Source organism: Nicotiana tomentosiformis, chromosome 3 (genome assembly GCF_000390325.3).
Source record: "Nicotiana tomentosiformis chromosome 3, ASM39032v3, whole genome shotgun sequence".
In the NCBI taxonomy this organism is placed as follows: domain Eukaryota; kingdom Viridiplantae; phylum Streptophyta; class Magnoliopsida; order Solanales; family Solanaceae; genus Nicotiana; species Nicotiana tomentosiformis.
This window is the reverse complement of record NC_090814.1, coordinates 128,878,286-128,901,077: the sequence shown is the minus strand read 5'-3', so window position 1 is coordinate 128,901,077 and position 22,792 is coordinate 128,878,286. Positions and strand designations below refer to the sequence as shown.

The window sequence follows — 22,792 nt, the reverse complement described above, 5'->3', positions numbered from 1 at the left end:
AGATATCTACAATCTCCGATCAGCACATATACCGAGTAACTCTATCCATCAATATTTAGGCAAATTAGGTGGTAATGTTATAATTAAAGAGGGTTTAGGATTTCCTATTATAGGATTTTAATTATATAGAAAGAGATGTCCCTACTACCAGAAGTTAATTAATGGGGAGGCCAAAGCTGAGATTGCAACAGTTGCAAGAAAGCCAGATAAAGCAGATTGTTGGGCAATGTGAAGAATAGAAACCTCTTCAAAAAATATAAATCCAAGGACTTACTTTATGCCAAATTCTACTTTAGATTTTAGAATTCCAATCTAAAAACAAAAATGACAGTCTTGGTTCCTAGTGCTTAATGAGTTTCTCTTTATGCTTTTCTTTGCTCTATCTTTAATTTAGATTGTGCAATTTCCCTCCATTCAAAATTCTTAGGACCTCCTCTCTCCTACCCATTCTTGGCCTTGTCAAGCATATTATTCTTTTCCATCTTTATTTGTTCTTGCTTACCCATGTGGACCATCTCTTTCCTTCCCTTTTCCTTTTTCCTTTTTCTTATTCGCAGATTCTGAATTTATTCTTCTTTCCTCTTGCCCGTTGTTATGCGTTTTCTCAATCCCATGAATGAATTTGTTCCTCACATATTAATAAGGTTCTCTCAATTAATGAATATGAGATGCTTACTTCAAACCAATTGTGAAGTCCTACTTCAGAAAAATAGGCCAAGTATTTCATGAGTTCGATCAAGAGCTTCACGTTTGGAATATCTTAAAAGTATGACAGAGCGTCCCTGGAATACTTCATTTAAATATTTAAAAGAATACTAGTAAATATCAAAGTTAAGAGTTCAGCTGAAGTTTCATTTAAGCAATTACAAAGACAATATGTATGTATTGATGAATATGCATATAACTCCTTCCTTCCTCTTTTATTTGGCACAATTAGACGTATGGAATTTAAGATGTTTAACCTGTCTAAGTAATCATATCTCTATCAGCGTAGAAATAAAGGGCTGAAGATATATACATCACAAAGTCTAGGAAATTAACTAGCATGTCAATAACAGAAGCAATCCACCTCAAATAATTACTAACAAAACATAATACAGTAGAAAAAATCGCAAGTAAAAAAGGAACTAATTAAGCGGGAGGAAGAGTAAACCATAATGGTAATATATAAACAATGTACACGATGTGAAGATATGGTATCTCCACATTGAAAGCAGCTAAGTTCGCTATTATATTTTTACATGTTCAAGCATTAATGAAAAATTGAACAAATGGAAAAAGTTTCAGCCTCTGCACTCCAAATTTGGCAATGCAAAGATACAGCTAATAAATCGAAAAAGCAAAAAGGGAAAAGAATACTCCTCTACCCTTCTACTCATCCCCATCTTGTGCAACTTACCAACAGTAAAATGCCCCTATCGGCAACTATTTTATAACAAGCAAACTGAGCAAAGCCATTTATACTATCTCTGGAGGAGGGGATGTCGCCTGGGCGGTTGGTGTTGCAACATGAGTAGTTGGGTGTGCTGGTGTTGCTGAAGGTTCAGCTAACTGTGCAGGTCCTGGTGCTATTGTTACATGCAAGCCCCTATGTTGCCCTGCCTGCAGCATGAAAGCAACTTCTGTTGCCGCAAGTGCTGTTGCCTCCTGCTTTGAAGAAAAGATAGAAGAATAAGTATCCGGTAAACCAGAAAAAATGAATTAGTAAACTACACACCTGATATAATTAGATCACAAATACTGGTGCCGCTTCGTTTACAGATTGTCTTAAAATGTTGTCCGACTACCTTACATGGAAAGTTGTAATAAGTTTTAAATACTACTCCTACAAGAAGTTCATGGGACTTATTTTTGCTATCTTCATTACTTCTTCCATGCAATTTTGGCCCAAACAACTCTTATCTTTTCAACTTTAACTTACTACCAATGCAAAATTAAAAATGTGCTACTGAATCAGAACGGAGTAACGAGTAAAAGTACTATGCAAAATCTCCAAATGCATATTATTCTGCATTTAATAATCCAGGCCAGGAATAACAAAATGGGCTGGTAGAATAGAACACTTGGTGTTTCTCAGTCGGGAGGCATTTTTGGGACCAAGACTATCCAATAATATAATATCCCCTTGTCCCATATTACTCGATCATGTTCAGTTTACAGCGGTTGACTTAATTAATTTTCAATCTAACATTATACATTATACTCGTCTCTGAAACTTGAAGTAATAGCATGCAAAGCGCAAACTACATTTAAAGATCTACTAATCACTGTTGGATTTTTTTTCCTTTTGTTAAATAATTACTCCTACAAATCAATGAATTTATTAACCCTGAAAGATCATTAAAAATAACTAAACATTAAGTTGTAAGAATAATGTTATTGACCCGTGAGTAGAAAGGGGGTCAACAAAAAGGAGGTGAGGTGGGGTGGGGTGGGGACAGCAGCAGTAACAATTATTTGAACCTACCGAACAACGGAATAAATTACTGGTGAAAAACAGACTCTAAAATCTGAACATTATATAGTCAATTTTGATGTATAAAGAAACAACTTTCACTCCATCACACAATGAATGAGGGAGTTTGAAGCAGGAGGACCAAAGAATCTAACTTACTGAATGGTCCGCATAAAATTCCATACTTGGAAACAAAAAGTAATATAGATCGCAATATATAGAAAATAACAAATATTTATGATGTTTGAAAAATTGTAGTTAGAGAAAACACTGCTTGATTTCCCAAATAGTACAAATTTCGTATAAAATACAGAAAAAAAGCTCACTTGCTGTTTCTCAAAGTTAACTTTATATGTGCACGCTAGCTGCACGCACATAACTTCCATAGTTAGAGCAAGCAGAGAGACTTTCAAAAGCTTGACATGCCATTAAATATTCTATTTTAATATTCTACTTAGTTCACATGATAAGACGAAATAAGTTCCAAGATTTTATCTAATTCAAATTTACTTAACTGTGTACAAAGTGCTGACATCTATCAGCAGAACCTACAAACTCACAACTGGAAAAAATAGTGGCACCATCGCACTGGACATATAACCAATTATATATTGTGGCTTACACCACAATCAACATTAAAGCAAAATGTGGGAGGCCAAAGTATAAATCAGGAAAATAGAGGTATGGCTAGTAAAATCTAGAAGCACCCGGTGAAGTTTGATTTCATTTTAATTGAGCAAATACAAAAAATAAGCCCATGTATGTGGATTACTAATTCGATAATATGATATATATTTCCTAAGAATTTGTTGATTTTGTTTTGCAGCAGAATTTGCTGAAACACATTCGTTATATATAGGATAGTTTAACTTTTGCTTATATTTAAGTTTATTTATGCTATAGTAAATTTGATTACCATACAACTTCCTTCCTTCTATTACACTTTGTTAGTTTTGTTTATGTTGTAGTTCTTTTTTCTTTTTGGTTACTTTATTAGTTTATTATTCCTTGATTGATGAGATGCGAGGCGGTGTTAACGGCAGGCTGGAGGTTTGAGACATACCCTTGAGTCTAAGGGTTTCAAGTTGAGCAGGACTAAGACAGAATATCCGGAGTGCAAGTTCAGCGCGAGTCGGGAGAAGTGGGCATGGACGTGAGGCTTGGATCACAGGCCATCCCCAAGAAAAGTAGTTTTACGTACCTGAGGTCGATTATCCAGGGGGACAGAGAGATTGACGAGGACTTCACACACCGTATAGTGGTGGGGTGGATAAAATGCAAGTTAGCATCAGGAATCCTGTGTGACGAGAAAGTGTCACCGTTACTCAAAGGTAAGTTCTATAGAGCTGTGGTTAAACCGACCATGTTGTATGGGGCAGAGTGTTGGCCGGTTAAGAACTCTCATATCCAAAAGATGAAAGTAGCAGAAATGAGGATGTTAAGGTGGATGTGCGGGTATACTAGAATGGATAAAATTAGGAATAAAGTTATTCGGGAAAAGGTGGGCGTGGCTCATATGGATGACAAGATGCGGGAAGCGAGACTCGGATGGTTCGGGCACGTGCGGAGGAGGAGCCCTGATGCTCCAGTGAGGAGGTGTGAGCGTTTGGCCTTGGCGGGTACGAGAAGAGGTAGAGAGCGGCCTAAGAAGTATTGGGGAGAGGTGATCAGACACGACATGGCGTTGCTGCAGATTTTCGAGAACATGGCCCTTGATAGGAAGGTGTGGAGGTCGAGCATTACGGTTGTAGGTTAGGACGTAATCGAGCCCGAGGGTGAGGCTAGTTTGATAGGGCTGTCCTTAGACTGCTAGTGGTTAATGTTGTGTTCACACTATCCTTCCGTTTTTCATAGCATCGGGGCTTATTTTCTGGTTTTGTTATTGCATTTCAACAATTTTGTAGTTCTTATGATGTTATTATTTCTTTAGTTTCTGTTTGATGGTACTAATATATTGTCCCTTCCCTTCTCTTCTCGTCTTTTCCGTCCACTTGAGCCGAGGGTCTCTCGGAAACAGCTACTCCTTCGGGGGTAAGGGTAAGGTTTGCGTACACACTACCCTCCTCAGACCCCACTTGTGAGATTTTACTGGGTCGTTGTTGTTGTTGTTGTTGTTGTTATTAGTTTATTATTCCCATGCATAGAATTTGCTTTTGTTATTTCTTTAAGAAATTATTAGATTTTTTTTTAAGTATGTTAGAGTTTAACAAATTTAAAAAATTTAAGAGTATATATTTGAAAGTAAAATTTATCAAAATGTAATTGTTTTGTTATAATTTAAATTTGATAATTTCTAATTCTCTTTTCTTAAACGATGACGTCAGCATTGATATACCTTTGTCCAAGTGCTTAAAAAAAGAGGGGAAAAGGCTTAAAAATGATACAGGATGTCGACTTTACTATGGTTGTACCATGGCTTTACAATACATTTTGACTCCGCTTATGAGAAATCCTGGGTTGACTCAATGGCACCCAGTATTGACGTATTAAACTAGGAGTGGAAGTCTTAAATGTTTCTGAAAAGGTCCACTTAGTTCCCATAAACTAGAGCAAAGATCCAAGTAACTCAGCCAAAATTTAATTACATACATGTGCACGGATACAGCGTTAGTCAACCATAACAAAAGCTAAACAAAATTTATCTGATCTGCACCACAGGAATTTTCCATTTTACAAAAATGTAACGAATCATCATATTAGCAAGAATGAAGATTGACATGTTAATAGTTATTTATAGATAACGAGAAACAAAAGAAATCTCTAAGGCTCTAACCTGTCTTTGCCTTCGACGCTGCATGATACTGATAGCCCAAGCCATGATGTAGCAAGGTAGAAGAAAACCAGCAGCACGGAGCAAGAAAAGCTGTATAAAAAATCGACCAGATCAGTAATCCCACACGATCTAATGTGTCATAAACTCATCATAGCAAGCAACAAATAGAAAGGTGATTTCACTGTATGATTCACTCACAGAGAAAAAGGTGGAGACATCACCGTCATCTCCATCATCATTTCCGATGGTCACAGCATGCCTCAATAATAGAAGGGCCATTAACTGCATGGGAACAGTGTGCAATATTATTTGAGTATCTAGAAAGCGAGATAAGCTCAAAATATAACATAGACAGATTGCATGGGCAAAACAAAAGGAAAATATTGGAAGCAAAATTTTTGTTATCAACGCGTCTTAAAGATTTCTCCCTAGTTTCTCCATTTTTAGTACTGGGAAGAACTTTTACATATCTAGACAATAAAGTGAAGGTCATTTCTGATCAATTCAACCAGCGGAAAGTACAAAAGGTTAATACAATGAAGGAAGTGAATATAAGAAGATAAGAGGAAAGCAAAAGCATGAAATGTAGCATGAGGCCCTGAACAGGCCTCTTTCTCTTACCATGTAGTGCAGTTTCAAGAACTTGCAGGAAAATCACTGTAACATGAGCATTAAAATATAAACAAGATAGGGCGGAATGAGTTTTTTTTTTTTTTTTTTTTTGGGTGATGACAAGGGTGAGTTGACAGTATTTTCCATTGTGAGCATTCCTTGAATAAGCCTACTATAAAAGGAAAAATTTCATTTTCCTCATTTTCAAGAAGGGAGGGAGGGTCAGAAATCAAAGGAAGTTGCGGCCCATAAATTGTATCACCGCTTCTCTTCTCAAGTCAGCATTAGGTCACCACTTGCAAATACAAAAGAGAATTCTGAATCTGCTGTCGTTTTTTTTTTTTTGATGAATAAGAATTCTGTATCTGCTGATGTGCATTAGCTTCTACATGAAAAATAATAATGCATATCCCACATCTCCATTAGCCAGCACTTAGCAAATATGATTTGAATAACATAAAGGAATAACAGTTGCTTACAATTAAAGCAGCAGAACGACAAAATGCAGCTCCACTAGCACTTGAATCAGCATACTCGTCATAGTCAGCCTCCAAGAGATGGCGCTCTGCAGCTGCCATCGCAAGAAGCCGCGGATCATGCAAGTCAAGCTGAGTACCAGCCACTGTCCAGCCCCCACTGCAAGGCAAAACCACGTGGACGAATCCATCAGCGACAGAGAAGACAGAAAAGAAAATTTTCATGATTAAGATTGCGAGGAGACATGCTGATCATGTTGGATGCCCTCACTGAAGAGGTTAACAGTTACTGGCACTAAAGAAAACGTTCCATCAGATTTTCACCCAAATTTTTAGTAACAAGGGCCTTTAAATAATGGTGGAAAACTGGCTGCCCAAAAATATAATAAGCTTAACATGTTTTAAATACATCCAAAATAGGGGTTAAATGTCTTTATGGCCAGTTCATATTGTCATAAACTGTTCTTGTTGGGCTATGGAAAATAATCTTCATGTCAATGATGCTGAATTATTTACCTAGAAACATATACTTGGAAGGAAAAAAAGCCAAAAACATATAAAATTACACGGTATCAAAGAGCAAAAAAGTACCAGAAATTGGAATCATCACTAGATATTGAAGACATTTGGTAATGCAGAGTTCATGGTCATACAACACAGATAAGGATTTCACTCTTTGTTATTACTGCATACCATTAATTCTTTTTTTTCTAAAAGCTGAAATGCATAAAATACAGTTGTGCTTGTTAATGATTTGTTGAATTGAACGGTACATTGACCTACTTTTGCATTCAAGAAGAATCGCAGCTTCACTTACAAATTATAAGCTTTGAGAGAAATAAAGTATCAGTGGGCCTCTAAATAAGTGGAGCAATTCATAAAGAAGATACAAATAATCAAGTCAAAGGGAAAGGTGTCAGCACAAACAGAAGTAAGATCGTTATTCCACGGTCTATTTCCTCTCTTTTCATTTCTTTTTCTTTTTGGGGAGTGTGGGTAAGTGTCAGAGTGTAGAAATGGTACAAATGTCAACATACTTTGAAAAGTAAACACCAAAATCAGAAGATCAATGTCTCTATTCCATAGATTGAGAGAAATGCTCGGAAAAATAAATCAAATTTGGTATGCACAAAGATAATAATCATGACTTAATCTAACCTGATGTCGATGGCAATATCTTCAGAAGGAGAAGGCGGTGGTGGAGCAGTATAGCCAGGTTGATAAGACTGCAGGTTACAGAGTTTTCCAAGTCAGCATATAACTTTGTCTGAAACAAGTGAGCCTGAACTAGAAACTCCTTCAGCACATATTCACGAACATACAGTTTTGTGATTCTAAACAGCATTGTCAAAGGCTCATTTAAGGCGCGCTTAAGCACCGAAGCTCAGAAAAGCTAGGGAGGGTGCTTCACCTTGCTTAAGTTGTGCTTTACTGTAGGCAAGGCACTAAAGAGTGTGCCTCATTGCCCATGAATTCTACCTTAAATCAAGCGGTACTAAACAATAAATATAATAGGCAAAGAATATATTAATCGCTAAGGACAATATCATGTATGAAGTTGTGACTTTTTTCTTGCATTACATATATATTTTTTACCTTTTTAATTCATTGCACCTTTTTTTACTAAAGCCCACACTTAAATTGTGTTTAATGCCCCAATTGACCTGGATCGCTTTTTAAAGCTTTTCGCCTTTGACAACACTGATTCTAAAGTCCCAAATACTTAAATTTCTGAAGGGAAAAATGCATCATTGAATTATGGCATAAGGTGAGCTATATTTCTCTCCAATCAAACAAAATGAATATGCAAAACCATGCTATTTCTTAACACCCCCACCCACCCACCCACCCCACCCACCTTTTTTTCAAGCTCATTTGGCAATAAGTGCTTTTGGGATGGGACAAGGCAACTCATGAAGCATCATCACTCAAAATGCAAACAGATATTAACAGGTAGAACAAAGTACCTGATGACAAATCTCGCAAATTATATCACCCTTCTCATTGCACCAACGCTGAACACATTTCCTATGAGCATACTGCATTTTGTAACAAAGACGCCGACAAGAATTGAAAGGAAAAAAAAAAGAATAATTAGAATCAAATAAGGTCCATACACATATAAAAGATCTTTTGTCATGCAGTTGCAACACAACCGGATAAAACATGACCATCAACGATTCAAAGGCTTTGGAATCTTAGCAAATTCTAGAGAAGTTATAAGAACTAAGGAAAAGTTTGAAAGAAACACTGAAGACTGGTCAAAGGAAAAACACTTAGCCAGGATAAAAGACGTGAACAATAACAAAACTGTTAAATTTTAAATCACGACAATCTCAAGTTCTTGAGAAGAGTAACTTGAATACTAGCACCATTCAGGCTTAGGAAAAATGAAGATGACACTATAAATATAAATTTATTACATGCACAAGCAGCATCAAGATCAAAGCTTAGTAGCTAGTCGAACCAGTGCCCAAAAATACTTCACAAACATACCTTTAAGCTGCCATTGCAGCCACAAGGAATCTCCAAATTCTTAGTGCTATCTTCTTCCTGGCAAATTCGGCATTCCACAGTCTGAAGTAATGGCTCATCTTCACCTCCAGCTTCTAGTTCTTCATCCTCCTTATTAGTAGTACCATAAGGTGATTGACCTACTGTGTGCGAGCAAGAACTTCCTGCAGAGGATCCTGCATCCTCTGACCCTTGCAACGAGTGCAAAGATTTAGGTGTGATAAGACGATCAACACATAGAGCCAAGTGTTCTCCCATTAGCAGTTGACTCACGTATCTTTAAAATGAACAAACATGGTCAGCCAGCTTAACTAACAAGAGAAGAAAGGAAAAATTATTAAAGTCACGAAACACAAACGTCAGTCCAATCATCATATATAAGGGCAACTAGCCCTATTGGTTTTCTTCATCTTTTGGATAGCTCTAGTGACTTTTATTACACTCAGATGTTGAGCCAGGATTTAGAGCTTATGCATTTGGGATTCTAATCCTTTTAAGTTATTGGGTTTTAAATTAACAATTTATATAAATTAAACGAATTTCTTAAGACAAATAAAGGGTTTGGATCAATGTTATTGGGTTTGGCCAAACCCGTCACCAAATCACTGGCTCCGCCCCTTGTTAAACTTCATATGGCTAAGTCCAAAATTTTAACCACTTTCTGGCCATAATAATAGAAGTCTTACAACTCAGTAAAAGAAACTATCAAAAGACAAGAGAAACAGTTCTTAAAAATCCTATGATATACTTCCCTCCTAGTTTCTCCTCACAATGTTAAGCCTCTTGTCCATTGGTACAAAGACCCAAATGCTACATTACTTGACAGAGAAACTGGATATTGAAGTTTGAATTGTCAACAAACAGAATTTCCAAACCCAACAAAAGCAAATGTAAAATCAAGAGGTATGACCTTGACTAATAAAATCAACTGTGAACTAACTACTAATCTTTTCTTTGATTTTTCTTTTTCTCTTTGTAGGATAGGTAACAAACTATGAACATAGGAAAGTCAAATTTCAGGGATTTTTTCAAGTAGAGTTGAGCTCTTCAACACAAAATAGGAGGTTTTCTGCTAAACTGAGACCATATACCCAAAAAAAAGTACCCTTTAATTGGAAATACTGAAGCAAAATGTGTTTAACAAACTTTCTGATTCCTGCCTTTCCAATTTTTCTCTTAACCGTATACGGGGTAAAATTTTCTAAAACGGAACCAAGTTTGAAAATTACCAACTTTGACTATCAAAACATAAGCAACAATTTCTATTTCATCAACTGCATTATAAAAGAAGCCAGAAACCAGAAAACCTAACCAATTGAATCACCGTAATAAAAAATCTTGAACAAAAAAATATAGGGAAAACAAAATAGAGGAAACAATAGAATTTTGAGGTACCTGAAAATGCAATTCGTGATGGATTTTGGTTCTCTGAGAGAAAGCTAATGAATATGTATGAGTGTTTTCTGAGAGAAGAAATAGTCGCTTTTGGTTTTGGGCTTTGCTTGCAAATTGGACATCAATTTGATTATGAAAATAGAGTAATGTATAAAAGTCTTCTCTGGATTATATAGATTTTATTTTTTATTTATAAGTAGATAAGTACTAGACAAAGTCATCAATATTGCGGGACCGCTTAAACTACAACGACATCGTTTACGGACGTCCAATTCCAAATTATAACTCCTTTAATAGCCGGCATCCAAGAAGTTACTCTGCTATTAACTCTGTAATTTTTTGCATATAAATTGTTATTAATTGACATTTATTAAGTCAATGTATTCTTATTTTAATATATGCCACATTTAGAATAAAATTTATAAGTTAAAATAAGTAATGTATAAGAGTGCAAATAAATATTTGTTCAAGTTAGTGAAAACTTACTACCGTTTTGATCTTTTGGATGGATTCCTTCCGGGAAGCAACGCACTACCAGAACAATAAGCATGGTCAATTGTTTGACTTTCAAGAAATTAATTAACAAAAATTTCCACGCGCAAAGCCGCACCATTTGTCCACGTTGGTACGAAAAAGGTTATTAGAGAAACATTCATCATCAAGGAAAGAAAAAGATGCAAAAGTGTAATTGCTTTTGTCGTTTGAGATAGGATGTGTTATAAAGACTTGGTAGAAGAGCTTTGTATAAGGGGGTAGGTAATTATTCAAATGAGTTTTGGTTAGACAGATAAAGATAATGGACATTCCATTCTCTCATGGTTTCTAGAAGACATGTTATGTGTAGGTATTAGGCAGGTAACAAATCAAAAAAAATCTTATGTTAGATACTTTTGTTATGATTTTCACCATCTCAAATCCACTTTGAAAGAATATGGGCCTGCCATGTAATACTCATTCCGTCCTTATTTATGTGATTTTGTTTTATTAATCAGTTTAAAAAGAAATACTTTTGAAACTTATCGTCTATAACAAGCGATTATAGATCATCTCATTAATCGTAAAATGATATTTTAAAAAATATATGTATATATATAAAGATATCATTAATTTAGAACAGACTAACAACAAAAGTACATCAAAATATTGAAGAGAGGAAGTATTATTATTCTATGTACCATTAAATTGAACTAGTCTTATGATATGCGTTTTGTGCGTGTACCCATGTCAATAAGTATAAAACTTTTTAAACAAACGTATAAATATTATTAAATATTATGGTTGTATGAAAAGAATAAAAATAAAAATATAAGTGTCTAAAAATAATAACTCTTGATCCTTCCACCTCAATGCTCCATACGTGCGCTTGGTATGTGCCCAATGCCTTGCGAATAAACTCGTTGATCACGCCCAACTCTAGTCCTAAAAAGAATAAGTGGTTGCTGCAAATATAATCCGGTCTAAGAGTTTGGAGTCGAATCCCACATAGAACTAAGGTTTCGCTATAACTGTTAAATATCACTAAGAAGACAAGCTCAAATAAATTTCTAAGTTATAAGATAAAGATTCTTATATCTAACTAATTAACTAACAAATTAAAGTAGTAAATTAACAACTAAATATACTAAGGGTTGGAAACAAGATGAAGGAGACCTAGAGTTATGATTTTCTCAATTGTCGGAATCCTTCCCGCTACGTCTCCTACAATTTCGCCTAAGTATTCTCTACTGATCATGAGCACTTGACTTATCGTAATTCTCTCTCGAGCAACTACAATAATTTACTAGTCATATTCTCTCGAATTGCGCTAGCTCGCACTTTTTCTCCGCTCATTATGATCACGTCAAAGCTTCGTTATCTCTAACCCCGCTTTTAAACCCACCATATTGATCTTTCATATACCTTAGGAGTGACGTTGTTCAACAAATACCTAAATATGTATTCTTTCTCAAGCAACACATAATAAATAGGCACAGTCAATTGATAGCCATTCAATCAATTGAAATAAGCACGTAGTTGAACATATTTTTGGGCTGACCTGAAATCAAGACTTCAAAGAACAAGCGTAAAATAGGGTGTGTTATGGAGATTCGTATCAAATCACCACTATTATCCTTAGCCCCACGGTGTGCGCCAAACTGTTTATCCCGAAATTGGGTAACAATTGAATTTGTATGTGATTTTAAGGATATGTGATTTAATCTAATACGAGCAATTAAGAATATCAAATAAATGAGTTAGGAATGAAATAAACGTTCAAACCAATTGCAATACTATGATCAAGCTTGAAGTTAGATTGAACAATGACCTAATCCTCGATTGGACCCTTGATTCGAGCTCGATCGTGAATGAAGAACATGATAAGTAAATAAGAACTTTAACACTAGCTAGAAAGATAGAAAATGAGCTTGTATTAATTTGATTTTCCTATTACAATGTGTCTTACAAAAGAAAAACTTCCCCTTTATATATATAGTAAGGGAGTTTCATCCCTAGTATAAGTCTAAAAAGGTAAAAATCTTTCCTTCCCAGTAATTACTGATCCATAACCGTCATTGAGCGAGATCCGCACCGTGATATCCGGTTAGGTGTGAATATCATGGCCCTCTATTTGTAACCGCTCACCGTGTTTTTCGAAGTCTTAGAACTCATTCTTGGCCCGGGGAGCGTCGCTTTACCGTGCCCGAGGTCAAGCACACCGTTTATTCTTCCTGGATCTCGATACAAAGGGGTTTTATCCTCGACTACAATCTCGTGCGTCCATGCCCTTCCTCCATTTTCTCACCGGGAAATCTGGGTAGACGTTACCCCTGATTCTACCCATACACATATAGTCCCCTCGTTTTCTGGAGAGTAGGTTTACTGAAACGATGGAAAGCGATAGATAAACCCAAGTTCCTTCCTTCGTATGTTACAACCGAGATGACGGGTAAATAGAAATATCCCATCAGTCGCGTCATTTTGACTTCGAACACGTGTCAGTCACCGGTTGACTTTCCTCGAATGCGAAACGTCGCGCACTGATTGTTTCCCCTATAAAAGCTTCGACCCTTTTTCACTTCTTCCACTTTTCGATTCCAAAATTTACCCTCGAACTTTTTAATCTGCTTTTAACTCCTCCAAATCTTCATATGTTTCTCCTTGAACCTTCATATCTCTATCTTCAATACTCATACATTTTCTTTGGATCTCCAACCCAGACCTTTATGCCATCTTCAAATCTTCATATTTTTATTCAGACCTTCATATTTTTCTTTAAACCTTCATAATTTTCTTCAAACCTTCATATTCCCATATTACGATGGAGAAAACTTCAAGTCGGTGCCTCAACAGACTGCTCCTTCATCTTCCAACCCGGCCAGGGGCACCGAGGTGGTTGTCCCTGAGGGGCTTAAGAGCCCCCCACGAAGAGCTTCGTACTTGGGGGTTGTTCCATCAGGAACAACTTTCTCGTCGAGAAGGCCTCTAGTCAACAAAATCGAGGCAAGGGAGCATGGAGATACATATGCTCCATTACTGAGGAAACACTACCCATAGTCGAGCGGACTGTAACTGTGAGGGTAAGGAAGTGATCGTACCCGGGCATAATGAAAACATCACTACCCACGTGGAGGGTATTTAAGTATTTACACTTACCCCTTCACGCTTGCCCCGGTGGACCCCATCGTCCTTGCCTTCTGCATAAGGTACGAGGTGTGCCTTGCCCAAATCCACACGTCTTTTTGGAGTATCGTGATCCTCCTACGACATTTTGTGAACAATATTGAATCCCCTCGGTTCATCCTCGACCACTTACTTCGACTCTACAATCCCCGAATCATCTGAGGGGGATTGATCAAGCTCGTTCACCGAGCGAGGAAGACTCCGTTCTCGAGCATCGACGAGGACCGAGACTAGGGACGGGCATTCGGTACGGTTCTGTATTTAAGAACTTCGGTTCGGTATTTCAGTATTCGATTTATCAATTGTATATACCAAATATCGTATCAAAGTAGTTCGATACGGTTCGGTATTTCTTATTTTGGTTTCGGTTTGATACATAATGTATCACGTTGTGCTAATAACACTGTTAATAGCCTAAGCAAGCAGAAACAAAAATAGAATACCACCTTGATTTACATCCCTTTCTAAAATGACAACAACATCAAACATGGCAATAGTAAAGGTAAAAATAATAACCTCAGTAGTACATCATAACTTCCTCTCCTTTCCTGAGCTGGAACTCTTCAATTTCTCTGTCATTTGTGTCGCGCCCCGTTTTCTCGTGAAATCGGGTTTCGACGTGTGACAACTCTTTTAAATGGGTATTAAAAGAGAAGAGTCACCACCTAACGATTTTGAGGTGTGTTAGGACACCTATTTGCAAATAACTCTGTTTGACTAGTCCGTGTCACCAAAGATCGGGTAAGGGCTCAAATTACCTCAACTTTAAATTATGTGGGTCCCGACTGAACTTTAAATTATGTGGATTATGTAATTAGGTTAGGTGATCAAATAAATAAAGGAAAATTTAGAAGCCGAAGAGTCTTATTAGAACACGTGATAATCGGAACAAATCGTAAAGACTACAAGGATACAGTTACATTGATCTACGTTAGATGACTAAGTGTAAATAACAAATACATAAAGAAAAGAAGGGGGGGGGGTCCTAAGTTTTTTAGCCTAAAGGATTACGCCGTGCAACATATATAATACTTCGCAACTCCTTTGAGATAAGGGTTGCTCATATTATTCAGCGGGCACAGACTATCATCTCCTGCTACCCGATTACTATGTGATAGTTGTTTACCTAAAGGCGCTCTAATTCAATTTTAGGTTGTACCCTATGCATGCACTACCCGTCCCACACCTATGGCCCAGGAGGCTTTGGACCTCTATTTGGGTGGTTCTAGACTTCCCTTAGGATGCTCAAAATGATAAAACTAGCGCACATTCAAAAAACATGTAGGACTACACATAAGTACAATTAAAGGCTCAAGTTAACCTCCACACATAAACAACAAATGCACGCGAGCAGTTAGGCAGTAGATAATTTCAGACGCAGTAGAGTCATTAAGTCCTATAGGCATAGTTTCTATGTGATTTTGATTTCCAGCATTGTACAGGCAGCGTTGCAACTTTAAACTAACGAATTTACAGATTAAAGGTGTCACGACCCAATTTCCCCTTCGTGTGTCGTCGTAACGGCACCTAGTCTCTATAACTAGGTAAGCCTAATATTTTGCGGAATAATGAAATAAAAATATGAATTTAACCAATTATTCAAAAATACACAACAATTCCCAAAACCCGGAACATCGTGAATCACAAACTACAGAAAGAAAAAATCTAGTGTCTCTATACATCAGAGTCTAACAAGGAAAAATACATAAGATAATGGACATGAGAAAGAGTAGAATGGGACTCCGAGGTCTGCGGACGCGACAGATATACCTTGAAGTCTCCAAAGCTGTCCCGGCTCACTAATAGTGCGGCTGATAAGGTACACCTGGATCTGCACACGAAAAACATGTGCAGAGAGTAGCATGAGTACACCACAATCGGTACCCAGTAAGTGCCAAGCCTAGCCTCGGTCGAGTAGTGACGAGGTCAGGTCAAGGCCTTACTGGTAAATATGTAATAAAACAATATAGAGTGTAATACCGCAATAAAATAAAGGCTGAAATTTAAAAACAATGAAATCATAAAAGGTAACAGCTTAGTACATAGAAACACAACAGGGGATCTCCCGAGATACCGCCCATAGTCCCAAACGTAAATGTGCAGGGGGATCTCCCGGAATACCGTTCCGTAGTCCCAAAATAAATGTGCAATGTGCAGGGGGATCTCTCGAAATATCGTTCCGTAGTCCCAAAGTAAATATGCAAGACAGGGGGATCTCCCGGAATACCGTTCCGTAGTCCCAAAGTAAATATACAGCGCGAATGATAGAAATACAACTACATCACGAAATTCTTACAATTTAGACTAAGTACCAGTCAGGGAAGAAGCAGGAAATTCATTAAGCATGCTGCACATAATTTACATAAACAATTAAGACACGTAGACATGTTGTATTAGACTAAACATGATAGTTACACATATTGGAATAACTCAATTAAGAATGAAAATAGATTAGTACTCATTAAAATGGTATAACTCAAAATAACAGGAAAACATGTTGCTGCTCAGTAAGAAAATTGGGTTTTCCACAACTAGCCCGTGTACGTACTCGTCACCTCACGTACACGGCGCTCACATAGCACAATAGTTCCAAATCTTAAGGGGATTCCCCCCCCCCCCCCCAAAAGTTAGGCAAGCCACTTACTCTACTACGTTCTTCTTCATTCTCCTCCACCAGTAATGTTGTTTCAAGTCCTGATACATCTTTGCGGCACCCGGATGAATAGAGTACCGCGAACTATGAGCCTCCTGAAGAATCAACTCACGCAAACCATCTACATTGGGCACACATAACCTGCCCTGCATCCTCAATGCACCATCATCTCCAATAGTAACCTCCTTAGCATCACCGTGCTGGACCGTGTCCTTAAGGACAAGCAGATAAGGGTTATCATACGGACGCTCCCTGATATGATCATAAAGAGAAGATCGAGAGACCATATAAGCCAATACTCGATTCGGCTCAGAAATATCCAATCTCACAAACTGGCTGGCTAAGGCCTAAACATCCAACTCCAATGGCATCTCTGCTGCTGGTAGATATGCTAAACTCCCCAAACTCTCTGCTCGGCGACTCAAAGCATCGGCCACCACATTGGCCTTCTCAGGGTGGTACAAAATAGTTATATCATAATCCTTAAGTAGCTCCAACCACCTCCGCTGATGTAAGTTAAGATCTTTTTGCTTAAACAGATGCTGCAAACTCTGATGATCGGTGTAAATCTCACAAGGAACACCGTACAAATAATGTTGCCATATCTTCAAGGCATGAACAATAGCTGCTAACTCAAGGTCGTAGACAGGATAGTTCTTTTCATTCACCTTCAGTGGTCTGGACGTGTAGGCAATCACCCTACCATCCTGCATCAACCCCGCGCCGAGACCAATACGCGATGCATCACAATATACAGTATAAGACCCCGAACCTGTAGGTAATACCAATATTGGGGCTAGTCAAAGCTGTCTTGAGCTTCTGAAAGCTCTCCTCACATTCCTCTGTCCACCTGAATGGAGCACCCTTCTGGGTCAGCCTGGTCATAGGTGCTGCAATAGATGAGAATCCCTCTACAAAGCGACGGTAATACCCCACCAAACCAAGAAAACTTCGGATCTCTGTAGCTGAGGACGGTCTGGGCCAACTCTGCATTGCTTCAATCTTCTTCAGATCCACCTGGATCCCTTCACTCGATACTATATGACCCAATAATGCCATTGAGTCTAGCCAAAACTCACACTTTGAAAATTTTGCATATAACTTCTTTTCTCTCAAGGTCTGAAGTGCAATCCTCAGGTGTTGCTCATGATCCTCCCGACTCTGGGAGTATACCAGAATGTCGTCAATAAACACAATGACGAATGAGTCAATATAGGGCTGGAACACATTGTACATCAAGTGCATAAAAGCTGTTGGGGCATTGGTCAGCCCAAAAGACATCACAAGAAACTCATAGTGACCATATCTGGTCCTGAAAGCAGTCTTCGGGATATCGGGCTCCCGAATCTTTAACTGATGATAAGCTGAACGTAAGTCAATCTTGGAAAACACTCTGGCACCATGTAACTAATCAAATAAGTCATCAATACGAGGTAATGGATACTTGTTCTTCACTGTGACTTTGTTCAACTAGCGGTAATCAATACACATCCGCATAGAACCATCCTTCTTCTTCACAAATAAGACAGGGGCACCCCAAGGTGACACACTGGGCTGAATGAAGCCTTTATTAAGCAATCCTTGTAACTGCTCTTTCAACTTCTTCAACTCAGGAGGAGCCATACGATATGGAGGAATAGAGATGAGCTGAGTGCCCGGTAACAAATCAATGCCAAAATCAATATCTCTGTCGGGCGGCATGCCTGGAAGATCAGCTGGAAACACATCTCGAAAGTCCCTCACTACTGGAACTAACTCAACTGTAGGGGTATCAATACTGACATCTCTCACATAAGGTAGATACGCGTCACACCCCTTCTCAACCATTCGTTAAGCTTTAAGAAATGAAATAACTCTGGTGGGAGTATACTCTAAGGTACATCTACACTCTAACCGCGGTAAACCTGGCATAGTGAGCGTCACGGTTTTAGTGTGACAATAAAGAATAGCATAATGGGGCGACAACCAGTCCATGCCCAAAATAATATCAAAGTCCACCATGCTGAGAAATAATAAATCGACTCTGGTCTCAAAACCACTAAGAGCAATCAAACACGATCGATACACGCGGTCCACAACAAGAGAATCTCCCACATGAGTAGATACATAATAGGGAAACTCAAAGAATCCCGAGATACGCCCAAATACTGAGCAAAATAAGAGGACACATAAGAATATATAGAGCCTAGGTCAAATAATACCGACGCATCTCTATGACAGACCGGAACAATACATGTAATGACAGAATCAGAAGCAACTGCCTCTGTACGAGCAGGAAGTGCATAATATCTGGCCTGGCCTCCCCCTTTAGGGTGACCTCTACCTCCCCGACCTCCACCTCGAGTTGGTTGAGCAGGTGGGGTGGCAACTGGTACTGTAATCATAGCCTGAGGACCGGTGGAGCACGTTGTGGCTGAAATGTCTGTGGAGGTGCACCCCTCATAATCCTGGGGCAATCCCTCACCCTGTGGTGAGTGTCGCCACACTCAAAATAAGCTCTGGGAGGGCGTGGCTACTATGACTGGCTCGGGCTAGGTCTGCTGGACTGGCCACTAGGAACACCCCATGCAGGAGGCACACTAGATACTGGCAGTGCATAATAAGGCTCCTGGGTCTAGAAGGAGCTGGAACACCGCTGGAGGCTGGAAGAGCTGAATGAATGGGGCGTCTCACATAACCCCTACAATGGCGAGCTGCTGGGGCACGAGCTCCAGAATAATAACCAGCCTCTCGAGACCTCTTGGCCTCCCTCTCCTCTCTATCCTGGGCAAACATGCCTTCGAATATCCTGGCAATACCCACAACCTGCTAATAAGAAATTTACATCTCCAATTCCCTGGCCATACTACTCTGGATGCTGGGATGGAGACCCTCAATAAACCGTCGAACCCTCTCTCGAACTATGGCAACTAAGGCCGGTGCATGTCAGGCCAAATCGCTGAAGCGAACTGCATACTCTGACACAGTCATAGCACTCTGGCGCAGCTACGCAAACTCCGCGCGCCATGAGTCCCTGAGGCTCTGAGGGACATACTCTCTCAAAAATATGTCCGAGAACTGAGTCCATGTAAGTGAAGCTGCCTCAGCCGGACTACTCAACTCATAAGCACGCCACCACTGATAGGTTTCTCCTCTAAGCTGGAATATGGTAAAAGAAACCCCGCTCGTCTCCGCTACGCCCATAGTACGGAGAATACGATGACACTCCTCCAGAAAACCTTGAGCATTATCTGTGGCCAATCCGCTGAAAGTAGGTGGGTGGTACTTCTTGTACCTCTCAAGTCTGAGTTGCTCCGCCTCAGAAGCTGCTGCCCTAACCTCGGGTTGAGCTGGAGCTACTGGCTACATTGGCATAACCTCTGGAACCTGGTTGACCTGAACACACTGCTTTAGAGTACCGGCGACGGGAGTCTGTGCTCCTCTCCCGGTCTGAGATGTGGCAGGAGCAAGTGGAATTAAACTAGCCTGAGCTAAGGTGCTGAACATGCTCAGAAACTAGGCTAGAGTCTCCTGGAGGGCTGGTGCAGGAACAGGTGCCTCAGGTGTCTGCCCTCCAGCTGGAGCTACTGGGGGCTCCTCTGTAGCAGCTCGTGCGGGTGCTCTGGCTGCACCACGTGGACATCCTTGGCCTCTACCCCAGCCCCAGCCTCTCGCTTCTCTAGCAGGGGGTGCAGGCACCATCTGTGAGAGAATAAAATACAGAAGTTTAGAATCTTTGAAGTCAACAATTTTCGCATGACAAGGAATCAAAGTAGTGAAATTTTCCTAACAGTTTCATAGCCTCCCGAAGATAAGTACAGACGTCTCCGTACCGATCTGCGAGACTCTACTAAATCGGTTTGTGACTCACGACACCTATGAACATAGAGCTCTGATACCAACTTGTCACGACCCAATTTCCCCTCCGTGTGACGTCGTAACGGCACCTAGTCTCTACAACTAGGTAAGCCTAATATTTTGCGGAATAATAAAATAAAAATATGAATTTAACCAATTATTCAAAAATACACAACAAATCCCAAAACTCGGAACATCGTGAATCACAAACTACAGAAAGAAAAAATCAAGTGTCTCTATACATCAGAGTCTAACAAGGAAAAATACAAAAGATAATGGATATGAGAAAGAGTAGAAGGGGACTCCGAGGTCTGCGGACGCATCATATATACCTTGAAGTCTCCAAAGCTGTCCCGGCTCGCTGATAGTGCGGATGATAAGGTACACCTGGATCTGCACACGAAAAACATGTGCAGAGAGTAGCATGAGTACACCACAATTGGTACCCAGTAAGTGCCAAGCCTAACCTCGGTCGAGTAGTGATGAGGTCAGGTCAAGGCCCTACTGGTAAATATGTAATAAAACAATATAGAGTGTAATACCGAAATAAAATAAAGGTTGAAATTTAACAACAATGAAATCATAGAAGGTAACAGCTTAGTACACAGAAACACAACATGGGATCTCCCGAGATACTGTCCCGTAGTCCCAAACGTAAATGTGCAGGGGGATCTCCCGGAATACCGTTCCGTAGTCCCAAAATAAATGTGCAGGGGGGTCTCCCGGAATACCATTCCGTAGTCCCAAAATAAATGTGTAATGTGCAGGGGGATCTCCCGAAATACCGTTCTGTAGTCCCAAAGTAAATATGCAAGACAGGGGGATCTCCCAGAATACCGTTCTGTAGTCCCAAAGTAAATATGCAGCGCGAATGATAGAAATACAATTACATCACGAAATTCTTACAATTTAGACTAAGTACTAGTCAGGGGAGAAGCAGGAAATTCACTAAGCATGCTGCACATAATTCACATAAACAATTAAGACACGTAGACATGTTGTATTAGACTAAACATGATAGCTACACATATTAGAATAACTCAATTAAGAATGAAAATAGATTAGTACTCATTAAAATGGTATAACTCAAAATAACAGGAAAACATGTTGCTGCTCAGTAAGAAAATCGAGTTTTTCACAACTAGCACGTGTACGTACTCGTCACCTCACGTACACGGCGCTCACATAGCACATTAGCTCCAAATCTTAAGGGAATTTCGTTGCAAGTCCTATAGTCATGATTTCTAATTGTTTGCGCAATAAGACAGTGAAACGATCTCATAATTCTGAATTACCAGTGATGATTTTATAGACATACTACTTAGGCAGGTGACAACATCCTATAGGCAGTATTTCTAGTAGTTGAGAACTATTCTTGATTTTATAACACTTTACTCCTATAGGCATGTCATCTAGGCGGGGCGTGTAATGAAAACAACAGAAGTAGTTGATTAAAAGATTAGGGTCCTATAGTCATGATGTCTAGATGGGCAGTACACTAAAAGTAATAGAAGCAATAGATCAATTGATTATTTGAAGTCCTATAGGCATAGTTTCTAGGTTGACAAAACATGTATTATACATCCTATAGGCATGCTGTCTAAACGCATAGTAATAATATGGAAATCAAATATAGCAAATACTAACATGTTTGAGATAGTGTGCGAGTATTAGACAAATTAGGTGAGGTGTGTGCGAGTCTTATAGACATGATTTCTACTAGCGTGCAGAAGTAGAGCAAGTTAAACAAGGTAGCAAATAAAACACGTAGACCCTATAGGCATGTTCTATACCCCTTATGTAAGAATAAAGCACACCCATTCCCCAGTTTCACTAATGCCCTAATTATTTATTTACAAATCAGTATAGGCCTAAAATGAAGAGTACATGCTCGAATATTACAAGCTGAATGAGTACAAGCCCAATAAGCAGAGCATGCCCAAAGAGGAATAACCAAGTAACTTCAAGGTCTTCAGTGATCTCATTCTTCACACAAAAAATAGTAAACCCAGTTATAGGTACACCACAGGACATTAGAGTGTATCAGCTGCGTGACTCAAACCCAAACCCATACCAAGTCTGAAAGGGGGGAAACAACTTACCCAAAAATGCCAGACTTAACCACATGAGTAACAAGTTGTTCATAAATTAATCAAACCATTCGAAATATACACACTTAATTATTAGGACTGCCACTAACGGTAGTTTAAACCAGAGTAGGTAGATGAGATCACACAGAGTTATACACATAAGATGCTAGAAGTTCAGAAGATAGGATGAAACATCACAAACCAATAGACAACCCCAAATAGAGTTTCAGGATATAATATGATCTAAGGTTAACTTAAACACAATCTTGACAGAGGAATCTTGCAGAATCACAGACGAAAACAAGTAAGATTTCTAGCATGAGGGTC

General features: G+C 39.0%; 1 protein-coding gene across 2 annotated transcripts; it reads right to left on the bottom strand.

Annotated features, from left to right (window-relative positions):
* Window positions 1–1,143: 1,143 nt before the first annotated feature.
* On the bottom strand, window positions 1,144–10,370 carry LOC104107639 (uncharacterized). 2 transcript variants are annotated; one of them, XM_009616493.4, is made up of 8 exons: window positions 10,226–10,370; window positions 8,813–9,107; window positions 8,284–8,355; window positions 7,475–7,542; window positions 6,320–6,476; window positions 5,427–5,510; window positions 5,229–5,318; window positions 1,144–1,647 (listed from the first exon to the last, which is right to left on the bottom strand). In XM_009616493.4, exons 2-8 carry the CDS (start codon window positions 9,086–9,088, stop codon window positions 1,459–1,461), a joined length of 936 nt encoding a protein of 311 aa, XP_009614788.1. In that variant the 5' UTR covers window positions 9,089–9,107; window positions 10,226–10,370; the 3' UTR covers window positions 1,144–1,458. The 2 variants fall into 2 exon arrangements, with proteins under 2 accessions (XP_009614788.1, XP_009614787.1); XM_009616492.4 differs by having other exon boundaries at window positions 8,813–9,141; window positions 10,226–10,363.
* Between the last annotated feature and the right edge of the window lie 12,422 nt (window positions 10,371–22,792).